Source organism: Aristolochia californica, unplaced genomic scaffold (genome assembly GCF_029961685.1).
Source record: "Aristolochia californica isolate CCGP_79_NKW_82.1479 unplaced genomic scaffold, dmAriCali1.0.hap1 SCAF_7, whole genome shotgun sequence".
In the NCBI taxonomy this organism is placed as follows: Eukaryota; Viridiplantae; Streptophyta; class Magnoliopsida; order Piperales; family Aristolochiaceae; genus Aristolochia; species Aristolochia californica.
The window spans coordinates 4,006,239-4,024,210 of record NW_027182268.1 but is presented as its reverse complement, the minus strand read 5'-3'; the positions used below and the strand labels follow the sequence as shown (position 1 = coordinate 4,024,210).

Below are 17,972 nucleotides of genomic sequence, written 5' to 3'. Positions count from 1 at the left end.
CTCAGGACAGAGAGGAGAGTTTCTGAGTTATTACAGACAATGTCTCAGGGGATATTTGCCTTTTCTTCTCTCCCTCTTTCCCCTCACTCATTTGATAAGATATGATAGTGCCTTAGGAAAAAAATGTCATTTTTATGTCCCAAGTCATGGACACATCATGATAACCCCTTCACCCCTCTCCCTCTTCTTTCTAATCACTCTCTTCTCTCCCTAATCATCTTCCTACTACTTTGCATGCCAAAGTTTAATGTGTCTTTTGGCCCAAGTGACTAGATTGCTACGTCACGACACGTCTACCACGCTCACATTCGTAATTAATTAATCGCTCTAAACCCATGATTAACCTTATTTAAGATTGTGCTTGCTTTCATGGGGTTTTTTTGCTAATTTTATTATGGGCATACCTCTTGATGACCAATTTTTTTGTGTCCACATAAACGAATCCCGTCTCTTCATATAATTCCGTTTTAAGAGGTACTTATAAACAAAGATGGTCCGGCCACGTAGGACTCCGTATGCTTAGCTGGACCTACACTTCATCCGTCGCGTACATGTCACGCACTTCTCCTTCTCGAAGATTTAAAACAGACTCTCCCGTTGACGCCATGGAACTCGGGTTACCTCATCGCCGGGCCCACACTCGATCAACTTGTAAATATTTCCCTAAGTAAGGCGCCTTTTTTATTGGAGCGGCGAGCAAGCGGGTCCACCGTCTAAGGCTCCAGCATTTCGGAGTTTTACGAGATGCGAGTCTTCCGATAGACTCATGTGAGACGCTTCTGGGCAGAGTCAAGAAAGTGCTTTCTCCGACCGAAAGTAGAGGCAGTAGCTTTATATAACAATGATTTTGTTTTCTCTTTTTTTTTTTTTTTTTTTTAATAATGAAATTAGATATTGGCAGTCACTCCCCTGCTAAAATTGTATTTAAATAAGAGAAATAGGTAATAAAATAATTAATCATAATATCGCTACCTGTCTTTTAGGAATCTCGTGTTAAGCCAATCTCACCGTATTTCTGGTGAATTTTCTTTACCGAATTGGGAAGGAAGCCATAAATAAACAAAAAACGAATCAAAATGACAGTTCATTATGACTCGACCAAACCAGAAGTCTCTCTAATTTGCCTTCCTTTGCTGGCTCCAATTCTTCCTTCCTTTTTAAATTCTCTCTAGTTCGGTGAACTCGCCGCTACGGACCGCGAGAGGAGGGGGCGCGCACGGCGACCTGAGTTAACCGAAGCCCGACGGACGGCCGCTGCGGTACGTCGGAGGAACGGCGTATCGTATGTCTGAGGCTCGGCCGGGTTCGCTGTACAAGCAGCGGTCTTTGTCGACAGACTCGTACAGGGACGAGACTTGGCTGCGCCGGAAAGAGTGTAGGCGGCGGCGGAGGACCCGTAGCGTGACGGACGACGATGTCGACGAGTTGAAGGCGTGTATAGAGCTAGGTTTTGGATTCGACTCGCCTGAGGAGGATCGGAAGCTGTCGGATACGTTGCCGGCTTTGGATTTCTATTATGCTGTTAACAAGCAGTATAATGAGAGCGTTCTCGTGAGGACGGCGTCGGAGGCGTCTGCCGTTTCGGAGACCGACGCTGATGTAGTTTCCAGCCCTCAGAGTATCTTCAGCCCTGGTAAGGAGGAGCTCCTTGTCATACTTTTTAATCGTCCTTTCTCTCCGCCGTGGCCTCCATGCCTTTTCTTTCCGCTGCCGTACTTTCTAAAGTGAGCCGCGGACGGCGAACCTGGTTCTATTCCTGGTTAGCGTTAACGTCGTGACTATGAAATGAACAAAAAAAAATTATACTAGTTGTTATTTCTTTCTGTTTATTAGCAATCTGAAATTCCGAATCATTTTTCGTCTGATTTTTCATCTGTTTTCTTCGTACAGGCGATAATCCGCAGCTGATGAAGGCGAGATTGAAGCAATGGGCACAGTTGGTCGCTTGTTCTGTCCGCCAATCATCGTGATGAAATTTCCAGGAAGATGCGATTACCTTCAGACAGGGTTATCCAAACACTCGTGATAGATCGGAATGATCCAAGACTTTGGAATATTTTCTTTTAATTTTCTTCTCGTAATTTCATCCGTTCTCCAAACAAGTGAAGTGTTTGGTGTTCATATTTCCATCGACTTCTTCCTCTGGAATTCATTTCTACAGCCAAAGCTTTTTGAACATGGTCTTAAATGTTTTTTTTTTTTCTGAAAAAAAAGTTGCTCGCAGTCCGGTGTGAACACAAGAAGGATTCCTTCCGAAACTTTATTTTGAATTGAATAGGATCGAACTGTGGGCTTGCTGGATGAAGAAGAATAAATCACAACTGCCATTTCTGTAGGATCGAAGGAGCTTCAAGCATATTTGAATCATCAGAATTTGATATATTTGATGAAGTAACGATGGGTTTAGAAGAAGAAGAAGAAATTAAAATTTAGTAATATAATTGCCTATGAAAAGATGATAATCAAAATTAATGCAATTTAAGTTATTCTTTGATTAAGAAAAACAAAAAGGTTAGAGGCATAAAGGGGGTGACAAAAGCTATTTAATTCTTCATGAATGACAACCACACTAAGTAGGTATCATTTTAATATCTATATCTTTATAAATCATAAGGTATCTAGCTCCAAGACAAAGAAGGAAGTAAATCTTAGGGATGTGTTTGAGCCAATAGGAAACCAAGCAAAAGAATACAAAAAGGAAATTTTGTTATTCGATCAATTTTTTAATATTCGTACTAGATTTTAATGGATGAAATGCCTCTTTTTCCTACAAGAATTTAACTGGGATAAAAAATAAGATTCGTATTGTTTCAATAGAAATCAAAGAGAATAAGAAGCGAAAAGTAGAAGCGCGAAAATTATCAATCACTTAAAATTTATTTTTCAATAATGTTGTTTATTAAAAATAATTAAAAAATATTTTTTTTGTCATTTTGCTTTCCTGTAACAGGATAAACTATTCTTCATCTATATTGTGTTTCATTTCCCTTGTTATATTTTTTTCTTGATCTATTGAAGTAAAGGGTTCATATGGTTACTTATCGTATCAACTGCTCATGTAGAAGATTCGAAGAAGAATTTGGTTTTGGTCACATAACCATTCATTTTAGACAAAAACATGACACTTGTACACCATTTGACTTCAGAAAATGTGTAAAAGACCCTTTGTTATAATGAATACAAGAATGATGAATTTAGTTACATAATTAAATGATCTAGGAAGGAAACAACAATTATGCCAATTTGTTTGGTTTATGAGATTTATGTATTTTTGCCTACCAAAAACAAGTTAGGGTCAGTAGAAATTTTTTGTCTTTTAAATATGAATAGTAATTATGTAGTTGACGTGTTTTTTTATCTTCCTTTTGAACTAAGGTGTAATTGTGTGCTAATAAAAAATCGTAAAAAAAAGGAAAATGAGTTTTTTATTACTCTAATAAGAAATAAAATATGGTAAACCAATAAATGGAGAAAGCATAAATACTATAAAATTAGCTAAAAATATGAGCTGAAATTCAATATGTATTGGCCGATATCTGATATGGGGTACCATTGCTTTGAACTATAAGAGTGAAAAAGTTAACGACATAATAGATGTCAACGTTGTCGAAGACATTAAATAATATGAATACTCAAATAACAAGAATATAAATGAGAAGATGAATTCGTAGTTTTTTTTTTGTTCTGTTTTGTTTCTTTTCCATACGAAATTATGAATGAAAAGTGTATTTGGCTAATCAGAAAATCTACCAAGATTCAAAATTGATGACTATATAAATATAAACTACAAATTATGTGTCTACTAAAACTACATTTTTTGTCCAAATTAGCAACCACATTCTTACATCAAATCTCCACACTCAATCCACATTATCAAATTCAAGACATAGTATACAAAAAACTATAAAAAGATATATTAATAAAATAAGTTAACTAATTTAAATATTAAATATAAGTAAAGAATATTAACAAATAATTTTCTTTTTGTGATTACTCACATTCAATGCATAAAATAATATAAAATCGTAAACTTGCATTTTTAAATGTCCCATTAGAAACTATAAGAAAATAGAAAAACATATAACAACAGTAAACTTGGCCCTTCAACTGCATAATGGAAGACCTATAAGAGGTCTCTCCTCTGCACCTCTCCCTCTTTGATTTCCTCCCTTTCTTAATTATTTGAAATTAAATCTTTGTTTTTTGAGGAAGAAATTAAATTCTTCCGAATACATAAAAAACATTTGCCTTTTTCTACTAATTATTGTTTAAAAACTTAATAAAATGGTCAAAAACCATTTACTAACCTGGATATGAGAATTGTCTCTGGCGAATGGTTGTCTTTCTAACCACAAGCTCTCTCCTTTGGAGGCAAGAAAAGGTGGTGATAGAAGGCAACGAGAGATGATACACACTACCAATATATTCTACCAGTGACAATGGTTGGTTGAACTCTCTCCTCTGATGATAAGAATCAACGACAAGAAAGACCTGCAAGAAATAACAATGAGAGAACAACGATAAAGAGTAAGGAAAATAGAGACAAGAGTGGCAATAGTTGTCTTTGGCAACAATAAAGTGCGGCGAGAGTCGTCTCCAATGGCAAGAAAGAGAGGTGAGAGCCGCAGTGAGAGATGACAATGATCAACAACAAAGGAAATAGTGACAAGAGTGGTGAGAATCATCTTCAGTGAGAAAGAACAATGAGAGAGAGTTTGCTCCGGTGGCAAGAAATGACGTCTAGGGCTTTCACCACTCTTGTCGAGCAAGGAGCAAAGGTGAGAGTCATCTATGGCATCTAAATGACGACAAGGTGAAAATGAAGGACTCATTGTAAAAAGCGAAAATGAAAGAGGTAAAAAACTTTTAAAAGCTTGAACTTAGTACCACGAAAACCTAGTTCACTTAAACACTAATACTTGGTATCCTCAAAACAAAGTTCATGCTTGCAAGTAAGTCAGCATTGTCTATACTAACCCTGAAGTTAGTATCCGTAACACAAGTTTCACTCAAATTAATTTTGAAAGTTTGGTATCATAGTTACTCACTTTATAAAAGAAATTATAGAAAAAAGGAGTCAACATCATTAGTTTAGTGTCATGGTGATTGTTGATTGATGTAGTGTTTTGGTAAAATATAGTTTTGTAATTTTTTTTGTGGAATGCTGGTCAACTAAAGTTTAGAGAAAAAAGGTCAATTAAATAAGAAAATCCTTGAAAAGACGAAGGGATGTTAATGAAAATTCCCTAGTGCTCGGTCAATTAAGTCAAGTCCAAGTCAACATCATAAGATTACTTGACTCTCATCAATACAAAGTAAAGATAACATAACAATAATTTTTAAGAATGGTGATGTCCTCCAACTTTCATAGCGCACACAAGTTCTATGTATCTAGAAACTTTCTGAACATTTGTTGGTGAAGGGAAAAAGTAACAATGTGAGGACACAAATGTTTAACTTCTCCGTGATCATGAAAAGAGTAAAGTGGTGTTCAAAACTCTTTCACTTTCAGAAATCTCGTATGAGCTAGTCTTACATGGTTATCAAAAGACGTCTGGGTGTTTTACTTCATGTTGTTATTTAGTTTACTAATGAGATAAGATTTCTTGTTAGAGTCGATCAAGGAAGTTGAAAGAAATCTTCCATCTTCATCATTGGCTACTAAGGAGTTTCACTATATTGAAATATTTTAATCCATGTTGGCTCATCAATAGTAAGATTGTTTAAGGTGTAAGACTTCTAAATTCATATTATGAAGAAAAACCCGTTGAAGAAGGTTTGTGTGTTGAATATTTCATCATTGGGCACTGTACCTTCTAGTGGGTTTCTTTGCATCGATCGATTAAACTTAATGGTGAAACAAAATTGTAATCAAGGGTCCAAACTATGGTAATTTTTCTAAGTTGAAGATCACTAGTGGTATGGCCCCCTACTCTCTAGTTGTCAAGGATTTAGCAAATCGAAATGAGACAAAGTTGATCAACCTAAAAAAACCACATTTAGCAAAGATCAAATATACAGTTGATTTTGGTTACCATTCCTTCACCTTATGGTGTCTTGGTTGTCAATTGGATTCTTTTTTATTACTGGCTAAGTGTATGTTGCAATGAGTTAATGCATTTAAATAACTGTCCATTTGGTAGGTCTAAATCCACTTAGCAATGGTGGATAGTAATTGATATAAATTAACAACCATCTTCGTTTTTGAAGGCCACAATTTCTTAAGCTATTGAAGATCAAGGATGCAACTACCACTTGATCAATAACTAGTTGCCAACAATGAATTAAAAAAGTTCAAGTCTTGTCCATCCATAGGATGAAAGAGGCCTTGAAGGGGATGCATTTGTAGACATGAAAACAAATGACCACTTAATCAATCGTAAATAGTCATTTACTTCATTATATTTATAACAATGCCATTATCTCTATTTATTATTAAAAAAATTCAAATATAAACATCAATATCCATGCATGAGAGATAAATATATGGATAATAAGAATAAATCAATATTTGAGATTTCCAATTCAAATAATGGTTAAATTCAAAATTAGGCTTTTATTGGCTTAGGTCCATATTTTTTTCTTAATTATAAATATAATATTATTTTAATTTAATTTTTATTTTTAGATGATTAATACATGTAAAAGATAAAATTGAACATGACTGATCAACCAGTGAGATTCTGTTACCATATATGGGCGTACCCGGTCTGAGGCCCGGACCTAGGGGATCTTGATACCACTACGACTAGGGTGGCTTCGAACCGAGCGGCTCGTGTTCGGCTCGGTTTGACTCGTTATATATCGAGCTCGAGCCGAACACGAACTCAGAAATGGGCTAGTTTAGGGTAACGAGCCGAGCTCAAGCAGAGCCAGGTTCGGCTCGTTGGCTCACGAGCCGACTCGTTAATCTCTCTCCCAAATACTTTTTTTCGGTCTCTCCCCCGCCCTCGCTCTCTTCTCTCCCGATTTTTTTTTTCGGTCTCCTCCTTCCCTTCTCTCTTCTTCCTCCGAAATTCCCTCTCACGGTCTCCATCTCCCTTCTCCCTTCTCCCTCTCGTCACCGGTGCCCCTTCCACCACCGCCGCACCTAATCCTTCCCCACCCCCTCATCGCCTTCTCTGCCTCTCATCGTCGTCGTCGTCGACTCCCGTAGCGTCACCCTCTCCCGTCATCGTCACCCCCCTACCACCGCCTACTGCCGCCGTCAAATCAGTCGGCCACCGCTCTCGCTGGAATGGGAACCCCCGGATACCTAAAGTTCGGAGACCTAAGTTGAGGGGGGGGGGGGGGGGGGGGGAGATTATTTTCCCCCCTCGACGCTCCGTCCCGCACAGCATGCGAACTCGCACATGTAGTTTACACATGCGAGTTTCGCACGTGTGGTTTTTATAAAAAAAAAAAAAACTTGCAAATCTTATTCTCAGCCTGTTTTTCCTCTGGACGATGCAATAATACGTAAAAATATAGTGTGTTAAAGTTAGCATTTGATCAAATTTTCCAGTTTAGTTTTTTATTTTTTTATTTTTTATAATTAATCATGTACACAGTTAATTGGCTCACGTAATTATTGTATTAATGTATAATAAACTGCAATCATTAAAGAATATAATATCTAATTTAATTAATTAATATATTAATTTATTTTAATTATACATTAAATTGCTTATTTGTGTTGTAATCATGTTTGTTTTACCTAATTTGGGGTTTAAATATTATGTTTTAATTAAGTATACTATTATAAATTACTCACTTTCTTGTTTTTTATATTTTTCTTATTTTGGGGCACTAACATTGGAAACTGTTTTCCAATGTATATGAACTCGTCCACACTAACACCAAGTTTGAAATTGAATTTCATGTAGAGGAATTAAATGAATTTGAAGTAGGAGATGAAGATGAACGTCAAATTTTAAGTTTGTTGACTAACCCCCCTTATAATTCTCATATCTACAGTAGCTTTGGAATCATTATTTAGTGCTGGTGGTAGAGTAATAGACTCGTATCGTTCTTCTTTGGTACCAAATACATTTCAAACTTTGATTTGTAGCACTGGTTGGGTTCGGACTCTTCACAGTATAAAGAAAAATCAAAAGGTGAATTTCTTTGATTAATTATTTATTACGATATTTTTTAGTTTTATTTATTAAAATTTTGTTTTATGATTACAGCCTGAGAAAAAGAGTGCAGAGATAATGCTACCAACTACATGATTTTTCATGTTTTTCTCATCATGGTAATTTTAATATTTTTAACGACATTAAGTAACTACTAGTAGAAGAGTATTTTTTTATCTGACAATAACTAATTTTATTTTTTTGTTTTTGTCATAGGTGGAGATTTTGCTCAAGCAAGGACGTATATTATTTTTTAGCATAAAGAGAAATAACTATAGTTTGTAAACTTATAATGGATTTATAGTTTTTATTTGGGTGATTGTAAATTGATAGTGATATTTTATTTAATTTTGTTGTGTTTTATTATTGTATGGAATTTATTTATAATATTATGCAGTGTATGGAGTGTTTAGACTATTTTATGAGATATATAAACAATTTATTGGAGTGTTTATGGAATGTATAAACAATTTTATGGAGTATTTATGTAGGTATTATGTATGTTGATTATACCCAATTTTAAATAGAGGTCATGTCGAATTTTATACAGTTATTATACATATAGATTATGCTTAATTTTAAGTAGAGGTTATGCCCAATCTTATACATATATTATACATATAAGTTAAGCCCAATTTTATGTAAAATGTATGCATAATTTGATATATATTTTTGAAAAATTTTAAATATATGTTGAGGCTCGAGTTCGGCTCGAAGCTCGACTTGAATTCGGTGGGCTCGAGCTCGATAACAATTTTAGGCTCGATATGAAGCTCGGCTTGAAGCTTGACTCGAAATATTTGAATCAAGCTAGACTCGAACATAGGCAGGTTCGGGTTCGGCTCGGCTTGGCTCGATGCCACCCCTACATAATTCATCATAATAGTACGATGATATACTACGACTACGGTTTCCGTCAAGAATGGTCCAATCAGGCACGAGCGTCGTACACGTGCGCCAACCGCGATATTCGGCTGCATAAACGGGAACCAGGTTCTTCCAGGGAAATTGGTTATTTGTTCACTCACATCCGCTAGTCATCTCATCTTATATCCGCACAAGACCTATTTCCGGCCTTTTTCCTGTTTGTTATTTCACTTTATATCAGAGAGCTGGTGCTGCAGGTCAATAAAATCGAGCGCTTGGTGATTCTCCGAACTCGGCAAAACAGAACTAGGGTTGGGAATTTTGCCTTCAATCTTCGATACCCCAATAGAACCAGAGTCGTTTTCTGATTCTCTCAAGCGGAGGTTTGATCGCCGGGTAGAGTAAGCGAAAGCAGGATGTGGCATGAGGCGAGGCGTTCGGAAAGGAAGGTTCATGATCTCATGGATGCCGCTCGGCGGCGTGCACAGAGGCGCGCGGTCTACCTGGCCAAGAGAAGGGGCGATCCTCAGCAGTCGCTTCAGGTTATTGGGTCAAGATGTCGCATGTATCGAGACGATGGACTCTATCAGGCTACGCAGGATCAGCAGGGACTGTAAGATTTCCCGCCAATTTGCTCGTGTTTACGCCGAGCTTTTCTTATGGTCGATTCTTAGTTGGTTGTTATTTGGATATTGTGGTGATTGGTGTTGGGATATGGAAGGTGATGTAAAAAAATAATTGGGATTTTGTGAATTAAATGCATTATTTGCTGATATTTTCCCTGAGAAGAAAGAAGAACATTTTCATCTGTTAACGAACATTAATTGCTAATTTTACGAGTGTATGTGTTCACTTGTTTTTGTTTTTATTTTTTATGGTACTCGCGGTGGCAATTGCTTCATGCATTGTGAGTTAAGACTTCGATGTACCTTTCAATTGTAGTTTGGACTTTAGTTGTGGAGTTGATATTTTTGGCCCTTGGATATTGGTACTTTATGAAATCAGGTTGTTAAAAAAGGTTGTTTGTTGGGAACTTAGCGTCCAGAGTACCTGGAGGTTCTTTAAGATTAGTGCTTGTGGTGGAGATTGAATATGATTCTGCAATTTGCTTGTGGGCTGTCGTATTAGTTTGGAGTGTATGACTTATCAAATTTCAATGTAATGGAAGATTGGATGCTTTGTGTCATTTTAAAAAACATGTCATCATAAAAATATCTGAGTTTTCAAGATGGAGGGGAATGCTTTGAAAAGGAATGTAATGTATTTGCCGCATCTCCTGCTACTACCATGGGATTGGAGAAACTCTTTTCCGTTCAGAGGCCTGTGTTTTTCCTCTCTCTCCTCATGTCGTAGTTCTAGCATTCTCTAGTGGAAATTTGATTGTTTCACCCAAAAAAAAAAGCCTTATTGGTCAATTTGTGCCCTAATGGAAGTATGGTATTCTTGTTCTCTAGAATGTGATATTTTGAGAAGGCAGTTTTGAGAAGAGGTTTTCTTGTTATTATATATTATAGGCATCAAAGTAGTTGAAGATCTGGTTTGCAGCTCCAAGATACTCATATAATTACATCTTGGTTCTTTCCAGTATATCTGGTTATCAATGTGGTGTTTGAGGTCTCTTCAAAACTTTGTATTGGTAGTAAAATTCAGCTTGAAATTCTTAAAGAAACATACGCACGGGCAATTTCTCTGAAAAAAATTGTTTGCATGTTCCCCTGTTGTTTCTTTCTCATCATACATGCCAAAGCACAATAAAAGACTACTTAAATCTCCAAATTGCGAGGGATAGTCATCTTGTTGATCTTCTAGTTTAAAATGCCCAAAGTTGCAGAGGATATTGTCACATATCACCACCTCACCGGTTCCCTGTTAGATGCTTTGACAGTTGAAAAAGTGCTAACTGGTTCTGGTTATTGTAACTTAGAGATATTTCATCTACTCTGAGTGTAATTCTCAGAATAGAAAATTAATAGTTCCTCTTCATTTGCACATTGTGACATGTACCTTATTATACTGCATGTTTAGCTATTGTGTAACTAAAATTTTCTTCTTACAGGATACCCTGGAATGGGAAACAGGATATATTAATTGATAGGTGAGTTTTGTGCTTATTTGGTTTTGTTTACTTATATGGCATAAATTAAGTAAAGAAGAGGGTAATCCTTAAACAAATGTTGTTTCTATGTAGATTTGATGGCCGTTCTCTCCTTGACTTTATCCGAGATTCCAATTCCAGGCAGATACGGAGTCAAGAAAAATCTGAGGAAGAAGAAGAACTAGAAGAGTTTGTTAGTTTTGAGCGTTATCGGGATTTAATTAAGCATCGCCATAGAGGATGTCGGTACTTTTTTACTGTTGCTAATGTGTAAAATGATCTTAAGGGTTTTCCTATATTTTCTTTACATTTTTTATGTCCATCTAACAATTTATCTTAATTTAGTGTAAAAGAAAAGAAAATCTTAGCATGAGTTACTATCTATACTTTATTTAAAATTGCAACTGCTATTCTGTTTTGAATTTAATGAGTGCATATGTTTTTGTGGATTTTCTTGTTTTAGTTTCCTGACTTATTGCCTCTGCAAATGGTGAGACTAAAAAATTGTCATTCACAGTTTCTGATGAAGAGGGTTTAAAACATGTTGATCAGGAGCTGGAGGTCAAAGCAGCCATGACATTCATGCCTGACAGGTAATAGTCTCCTTATGAATATACTCTTGTTTGCTGCACTGGTTTTTTTTTTTTTTTTACCAGATTTTCCTTAAAGGGCCCTTGAGAGAATTTGTTCAGGAGATTAATCAGTCTTCCTTTGTGTTTCATGCTATTCTTGGTGAACAGCACATATTATATCTCTATTAATGTACAATGTTTTTATCAGAGCCTCTGTTTTAAGATGCTCTCATTTGTCACAATAGTAGACCTCTTATTTCATAACGCAATTTGTTTTTCTGCTGTTAGGCCTCTTTACTGCATATGTCTGATAATGTACTTTTTTTTAAATAAATAAAAATAGTACATCATTAAACATATTATAAATAGGCTTTACTCTTGGGAAGTTTAATATCACATTAAGGTCGCCAATGGTCTGCATGGATTCTGCAATATGCTGGTTGATGCCTAAGGTTATTACTAAGTTTAACTTGGCTACAATTTTTATCTGGCAGACAGCCAATTTGGTAGTTGCCAGGCTATTTTACATTTTTCTATTTATTCTTGCGAGTTGAGAGAAATTATTTTAGCACATGTGGTGTAATACAAGAAAACATTTTCATACTCGAAGAGATCTTGTGTTTATTGGTTATCAGTGTATGCAGAAATGGATTGTGTTCATTTATATTTGTGTTGAGAAATGGATCTTTTTAGTTTTTGTTATCACCTCTTTACTTTTATGTGCCAATTTGCAGTACATTATACTGCCTTGAGGCTAAGCACACTCCAATACTTTGTCTGTTTTTTCTTATACTGTTCTGTCTGTCTTGGGTAGATTGCATTTAACTCAGGTATACTGTTTTGGTCTGTCTTTCGTGGATTACATTCAACTCAATTATAATTCTGTCTTTGGTAGATTACATTCAACTCAGTCTCCACCAAGCAAGGGTTCTTACTCACAGGTGGGGTTTTCATATGATGGGAATGGAAAGGAGGAACAACACACAGCAGAGTCAGATGATGATGATGATGGTGAGGAAGATGATGAAGATGAGAAGGACATAAGTAGTGATGATAGCAATGATGAAGGAATGGAAGCCATTGCAAAAGAGTTTGGTGTGAAGAGGTTCAACTGGCTGGTTTATATGGATAAGAAGGCCAAAGAGGAAGAAAAACGGCAAAAAGAAGTAGTTAAGGGAGATCCTTCAATAGTATGTTTACTCCACTGTGGCCCAATAATATGTTTAAGAACACTTTGATTTTGCTTTTCATTTACATTCTGATACATGTAGAGAAAGTTAAGTCGCAAGGAGAGAAGGAAAGCTTCTCAGATGGAAAGAGAAAGGGAGAGAGAAGTTGCACGTTTGACAGGAAACAGAGTGCTCCATCATGATCCCTACAGGTACCATGCTTCTCTGTGTCTTTATTCTTAGGTGATATTGGACGTGCTAGTCTTGGAGATAACTATATCTTTTTAATTCTCAGAGACCCTCGACGAAGCCCCACATATGAAGCTTATTCCCATCATAGAAGGTAGCCAGTTTATATCTATTTTCAGGTTTCTTTTGTTATGGCATTTGTTCTTCTTTTTTTTCTTGTTCTCCTTATTATTATTATTATTATTTTTTTTAATTTTTTAAGTGTGGGATTGGTAATTGGCCAGATCAAGAACCCAATCGCAATCCCGTTCTCCTTCTCACACACGGCGATATGATCGCGAGGCCCATGCTGACAATGGGCACCGTGGAAAATCGAAAGCTTCAAAAATAGAGTACATAACTGAGTTTGGGAGCTCTCCCAAATCGAAAGATCAGACGCTCGGAGTTTCTCCACCACCATCTCCTCCATCGTCCCTAGCTGATGTTCTGAACCGGTCGGAGCACTGGACCTTTAATTCTTGCAAAGATAGATTGAGATTGGACAATGTTTTCTCTCTGCTGCAGCATATTCTGGTCCTCTCATTCTCGTTACCTAAGAGCAGCATTTGGGAGTGCTAGATGAACTTATATTTGATCATCATTTTAATATATCCACATTATGACAGTACCTGGAAAACTTCTCATCTTAAGAGGTCTTCTACAAACTAAAAGTGGTTATTGCTAAAGCATGTACCATCTTTGCAGGCCATCTACAGGTCGTATTCTTGAGGCACTGCATAGTGATCCTGCATCTGCTGGATCCCTTGATCAGGAAAAGAACCCTAGAGTGTTGCCGAAAACACCTGTCAGGTATTTCTTTCTTGTCTCACAATCCCTTCCCTATTTCCTCCCCCTAACATCCTACAACCCATTCTAGATTTTTCTTCTTTTTTTTTTTGCTATAATCTGGTTGCATGTTTTTCTTTTCCCTTTTTGGTACACCAGTGCCTCCTGTGCTATAGCAAAGTTAAGCAAGCCTACTCTTGGGAGTGGCCTTAAGCAGCTGCAAAGTGAGAAGAAGGAAACGCCTCAGGACCGTCTCAAACGTATTATGAGCAAGCAGTTGAATAAACAGAGTAAGATGAATATTTGAATCAGAATATTTTGTATTTGACATCTTAATATATTTTAGTTGAAAGTTTGATGTGTTTATTTATGGAGCCATTGCTTATGCAGTTAAAAAAGATTCTGCCGCTGAGTTGGCAAAAAAGCGAGAACATGAACGGCAAAGGCAAGAAAAGTTAGCAGAGACAAGCCGCTTAAGTAGATATAGGCGTCATAGCCGAAGTAGAAGCCACAGTCGTTCCCCACACAGGTATGTCGCTTCATCTTCTGTTTTGTTCTTCTACTTCTGCTTTTCTCTCTCACTCTCTTTTAATCAATCTATTAATCTCTCTTTTTATCTATCTATTAATCTCTCTCTCTCTCTCTCTCTCTCTTCATACCCCTCCCTTCTCATTTCCTTTGTTCTGAAGTTATTATCATTATTCATCAAGAAAAGAAACTTGCAAACCTATAGCATTGGTTGTGATGTCATAAGTTCCTTTGCTCTGAATACTATTCTTTGGTCAAACACCATGTAACACATTGTTTTGAATAGGGGCATAGTTTTCTGAGTAAGACATTTCTTTTAAGCTTATCTTTTCTCTCTTTGTTTTTTGTTGTTTGTTTCATTGACTTTTTTTGTTTTTATTTTTTGTTTTTGTGTTTTTATTTTTTTATTTTTTATGATCTTTGTCTCTTTCATCCATTATTTGAAAAGAAATAGTTGAGTATGTATTTACCTCATATTGTTGAAGTGGTATGATTCTGGAAAGCAGTTAAATTGATACCATAGGTTTTGATTCACGTGTCTGAAAAATGTCTCTGAAAATTATCAAGTACCTTGTGTTTCTGATGTTTATCTCTGAGCCTGTTTTGTATTTCCAGATCTGAGCAGTAGGAAGTATCTGTCCATGGCTGTTACTGCTTTTTTTTCTCACTAGAGATGAGTAATTGCGTCTTTGTTTGTCTTTTTAACTGCCAGATCATGTCGTAAGCCCTATTGGAGGTTTTGTTAAAAGAACATGCCTCTGTTGCCAATTTTAATAAGGAATCCGCCTTCATAATATTAGATTGGTTCACAGTAATGTGGCCAGATGTTGGCTATGTTGATTGGACATTTTTGGTTGTCAGTGTCATCTTTAAACTGCTGTCTACCAGCTGTGGTTGTCAGTTTGAAGCCGTTTTAAAACTGAAGCAGATGTAAAATTGGAATCCCAGGCGCTGAGTGGAGTAAATGAATGACTTCTGGTTCATTTCTGGACCCTGAGTATAATTATGTAGATGAAAATTAGTACGCGCTAATTGCCATTTAAAGCTCTCGAAAAGTTAATTTGGTGAGTTAACAGACAAAAGAATTTTACTACTGAGTGCTATACAATTGGAGGATCAGTACAATGGGATGTAACTGGTGGCCATACTCTAAAAAAAGATACAACTGGTGGCCATATTTAGAAAAAAAGAGAGAAAACTGTTGGCAGATAGGTAAATAGCATAGCTAATTTTATTCCATTGTGAAGCAGAGGATATAGGCGTAGCAGAAGTGGAAGTCCAAGCAGGAGCTGGAGTCGTAGTCAGAGTAGAAGTAGCAGCAGATGTAGAACTCCCCGAAGATACCGTTCTCGCTCCCGTTCTGGATCTTTGTCACCTGGGTGAGTTATCTCTGACTCCTACCCTCCTTGCATATATTTTCTGCAGTTCAGTGGAATATTTTTTTTTTTAATTTTGATAACTATTCCTGGTTTTAGTGTTGATGCATATGCTATTATCTCGTATGAAATTCAGGGTAAGGAGTCGTCCCAGGCACTGAAAGAGGTTTTCATTCTTCCGGTTGAGGGTGGGGGCTGTGTGGACTTTGTTATACTCATTGTAGGAAAGCTAGACGTGTAAATTTTCAAGTGGAAAGCTTGAACTCTTATCTATAATCTGAACTTATCTTGTATTTGGGTATTTCATATAGTAGTCTGTCATGATTGCATTGGTCATCTCTCCCTCTTTTGCCGCATTTTATGGCTATACTTGATAGGAATGCCTGAGGCGTCTACGAAATGCCGTTGAAGGACCCAGTAAAATGCAGCTGTATCTGAGGCTCTGTGAGGGAGAGTAAGGTTAAACAGAGCAATAGCTGATCGCTGTAATTGGTAGATTAGTTAGGAAGTGCTGTGGTTGTCACTGTTGAATGGGGAGTTAGGATGAGGATGCAGTTGTCCACAACATTTTAGAGAAAAAAAATTTAGCTTTAAAGGGTAGAAATCACCATTGCTTTCCCTCTCTGTTAAATGAGAATCTGGCTTCTATGTGGATGCCCGGCATTGCTGCAATGCTGCTTAAAATTGTTTCAGATACTCTTCTATTTTCGGCCTAGATCTTGATTTTATTCATTTGAATTACATATTCTATTGTGATGGCTAACGCAGCACCCCGAAGGTGTCAAAATTAAAAATTAATGTTACTGTGATGGGAAAAAAATTTGTTTGTAAGAAAAGAAAAGTTACTAGTTGTGGTTTCAAACTTCAAATATCAAATTAGCTTGAAGCCTTTATTGTACTAACAAGCGATTATCTTTATCTCTACTTCATTACTATAGTTGGAGCTGCTACATGCAATAACAAGTCACTATCGTTGGAGTTACGTTGTCGGCTTGACTCCTACTCACCCAAGCATGAAGCCCCTAAGCTCCAATTGCTGCCTATCCACATCTCTTCAAACTAGTCACTATGCATTCAAAGTACTCTCTCATCTCAAAATGAGGCTTCATTCTTCTTCCATGGTTCATGTTGGTCTAGTTACTCTGTGCAATAACAAAGAATATCTCAATCAACTAACCTTATTTCAGGAGAAGGGACAACAACCAAAGCGTTGTCTTCCCTCGAAAACAGACTCAATGCTACAAAATTAATCGAGTTTAATGACAATGTCACCAATACATAACCCTCTCACCAGCCCACCAAAGCTGCAATTTTAGTCCTTTAAGCACAACCCTTGCCCACAATGATCAAGAATTGAGAAATATTGTAACGTTGGGGGAATCTTCCATCTCTTTCAAAGGTTGCTTCATCAATTGCATCACCTTTAATCAAAGTAACTGTAGTGATGACTTAAACAGAAATACTTCAGGAGCAAATCCTTGGACTCCATTAGGCGATGAAGGATTGACCAAAGATGTTCAAATTGCTTAACTCATGAAGTTAGAACTTTTGATAGCTAATATGTAAGAACCCTCTCAAGTGTTCACAGCATCTCAGCACACGGCAACAAACGGCCTAATTGTCTTCAAACAATGACCCACTTAACGTACCACTATTTCTGTTAAATTTCATCTCCGGTTCCCGCAAGATCCTTCCACGAGCGCGGCCCCCGCCGTTGGATGGCAATGGCACGTGGTCTGCCGCCTCTGCGCGTCCCCTCCGTACGCACATGCTTGCAGTAACGGTCATCGCAGGGGGGACCTGCTGACCGTTGAGGACAGAAACTTCCACCACGGCACGTGGCACCGTGCCTGTACACTCTGACACCAACTGTCATGTCTTCGCGTCTACTCCGCCACCGTACCGCTCATTGCGATAGCCCGCTCGCGTCTCTTATAGAAACGGACCTGCGCAGCAATTTATAATACAATCAAACGTGTCGACTTGTTGTCACACGTGACAAGCCGCCATTTCTAGATTCATTTAACGCCGTACGGGTGCCAAATGACGAAGATGCCCCCCCACATTTGGAGGATCCGACGAGTGCGGCTTTTAGGGCACAAGGAGCGCGAATTTTCGTCGGCCTGTTGCTGACAGCTATCCGCGTTGGCTTTTCGGACCCCGCGGTTCGATGCGGGCCGGACACCACCGACGCTTCAGTGATCCGCGTTCTTTTTACAGGAAGCGGTGGGAGT

At 37.4% G+C, this 17,972-nt stretch overlaps 2 protein-coding genes across 2 annotated transcripts; both read left to right on the top strand.

Moving 5' to 3' along the window:
• Window positions 1–1,138: 1,138 nt before the first annotated feature.
• On the top strand, window positions 1,139–2,223 carry LOC137937683 (uncharacterized). Its single transcript, XM_068782799.1, has 2 exons — window positions 1,139–1,633; window positions 1,891–2,223. Exons 1-2 carry the CDS (start codon window positions 1,285–1,287, stop codon window positions 1,968–1,970), a joined length of 429 nt encoding a protein of 142 aa, XP_068638900.1. The 5' UTR covers window positions 1,139–1,284; the 3' UTR covers window positions 1,971–2,223.
• Window positions 2,224–9,183: 6,960 nt separating this feature from the next.
• On the top strand, window positions 9,184–16,074 carry LOC137936829 (uncharacterized). Its single transcript, XM_068781732.1, has 13 exons — window positions 9,184–9,597; window positions 11,041–11,079; window positions 11,173–11,321; window positions 11,597–11,672; window positions 12,547–12,841; window positions 12,923–13,032; window positions 13,116–13,163; window positions 13,294–13,503; window positions 13,754–13,858; window positions 13,994–14,124; window positions 14,225–14,363; window positions 15,613–15,741; window positions 15,875–16,074. The coding sequence occupies exons 1-13, from the start codon at window positions 9,401–9,403 to the stop codon at window positions 15,897–15,899; spliced, it is 1,653 nt and encodes a 550-aa protein (XP_068637833.1). The 5' UTR covers window positions 9,184–9,400; the 3' UTR covers window positions 15,900–16,074.
• The last annotated feature ends 1,898 nt before the right edge of the window (window positions 16,075–17,972 follow it).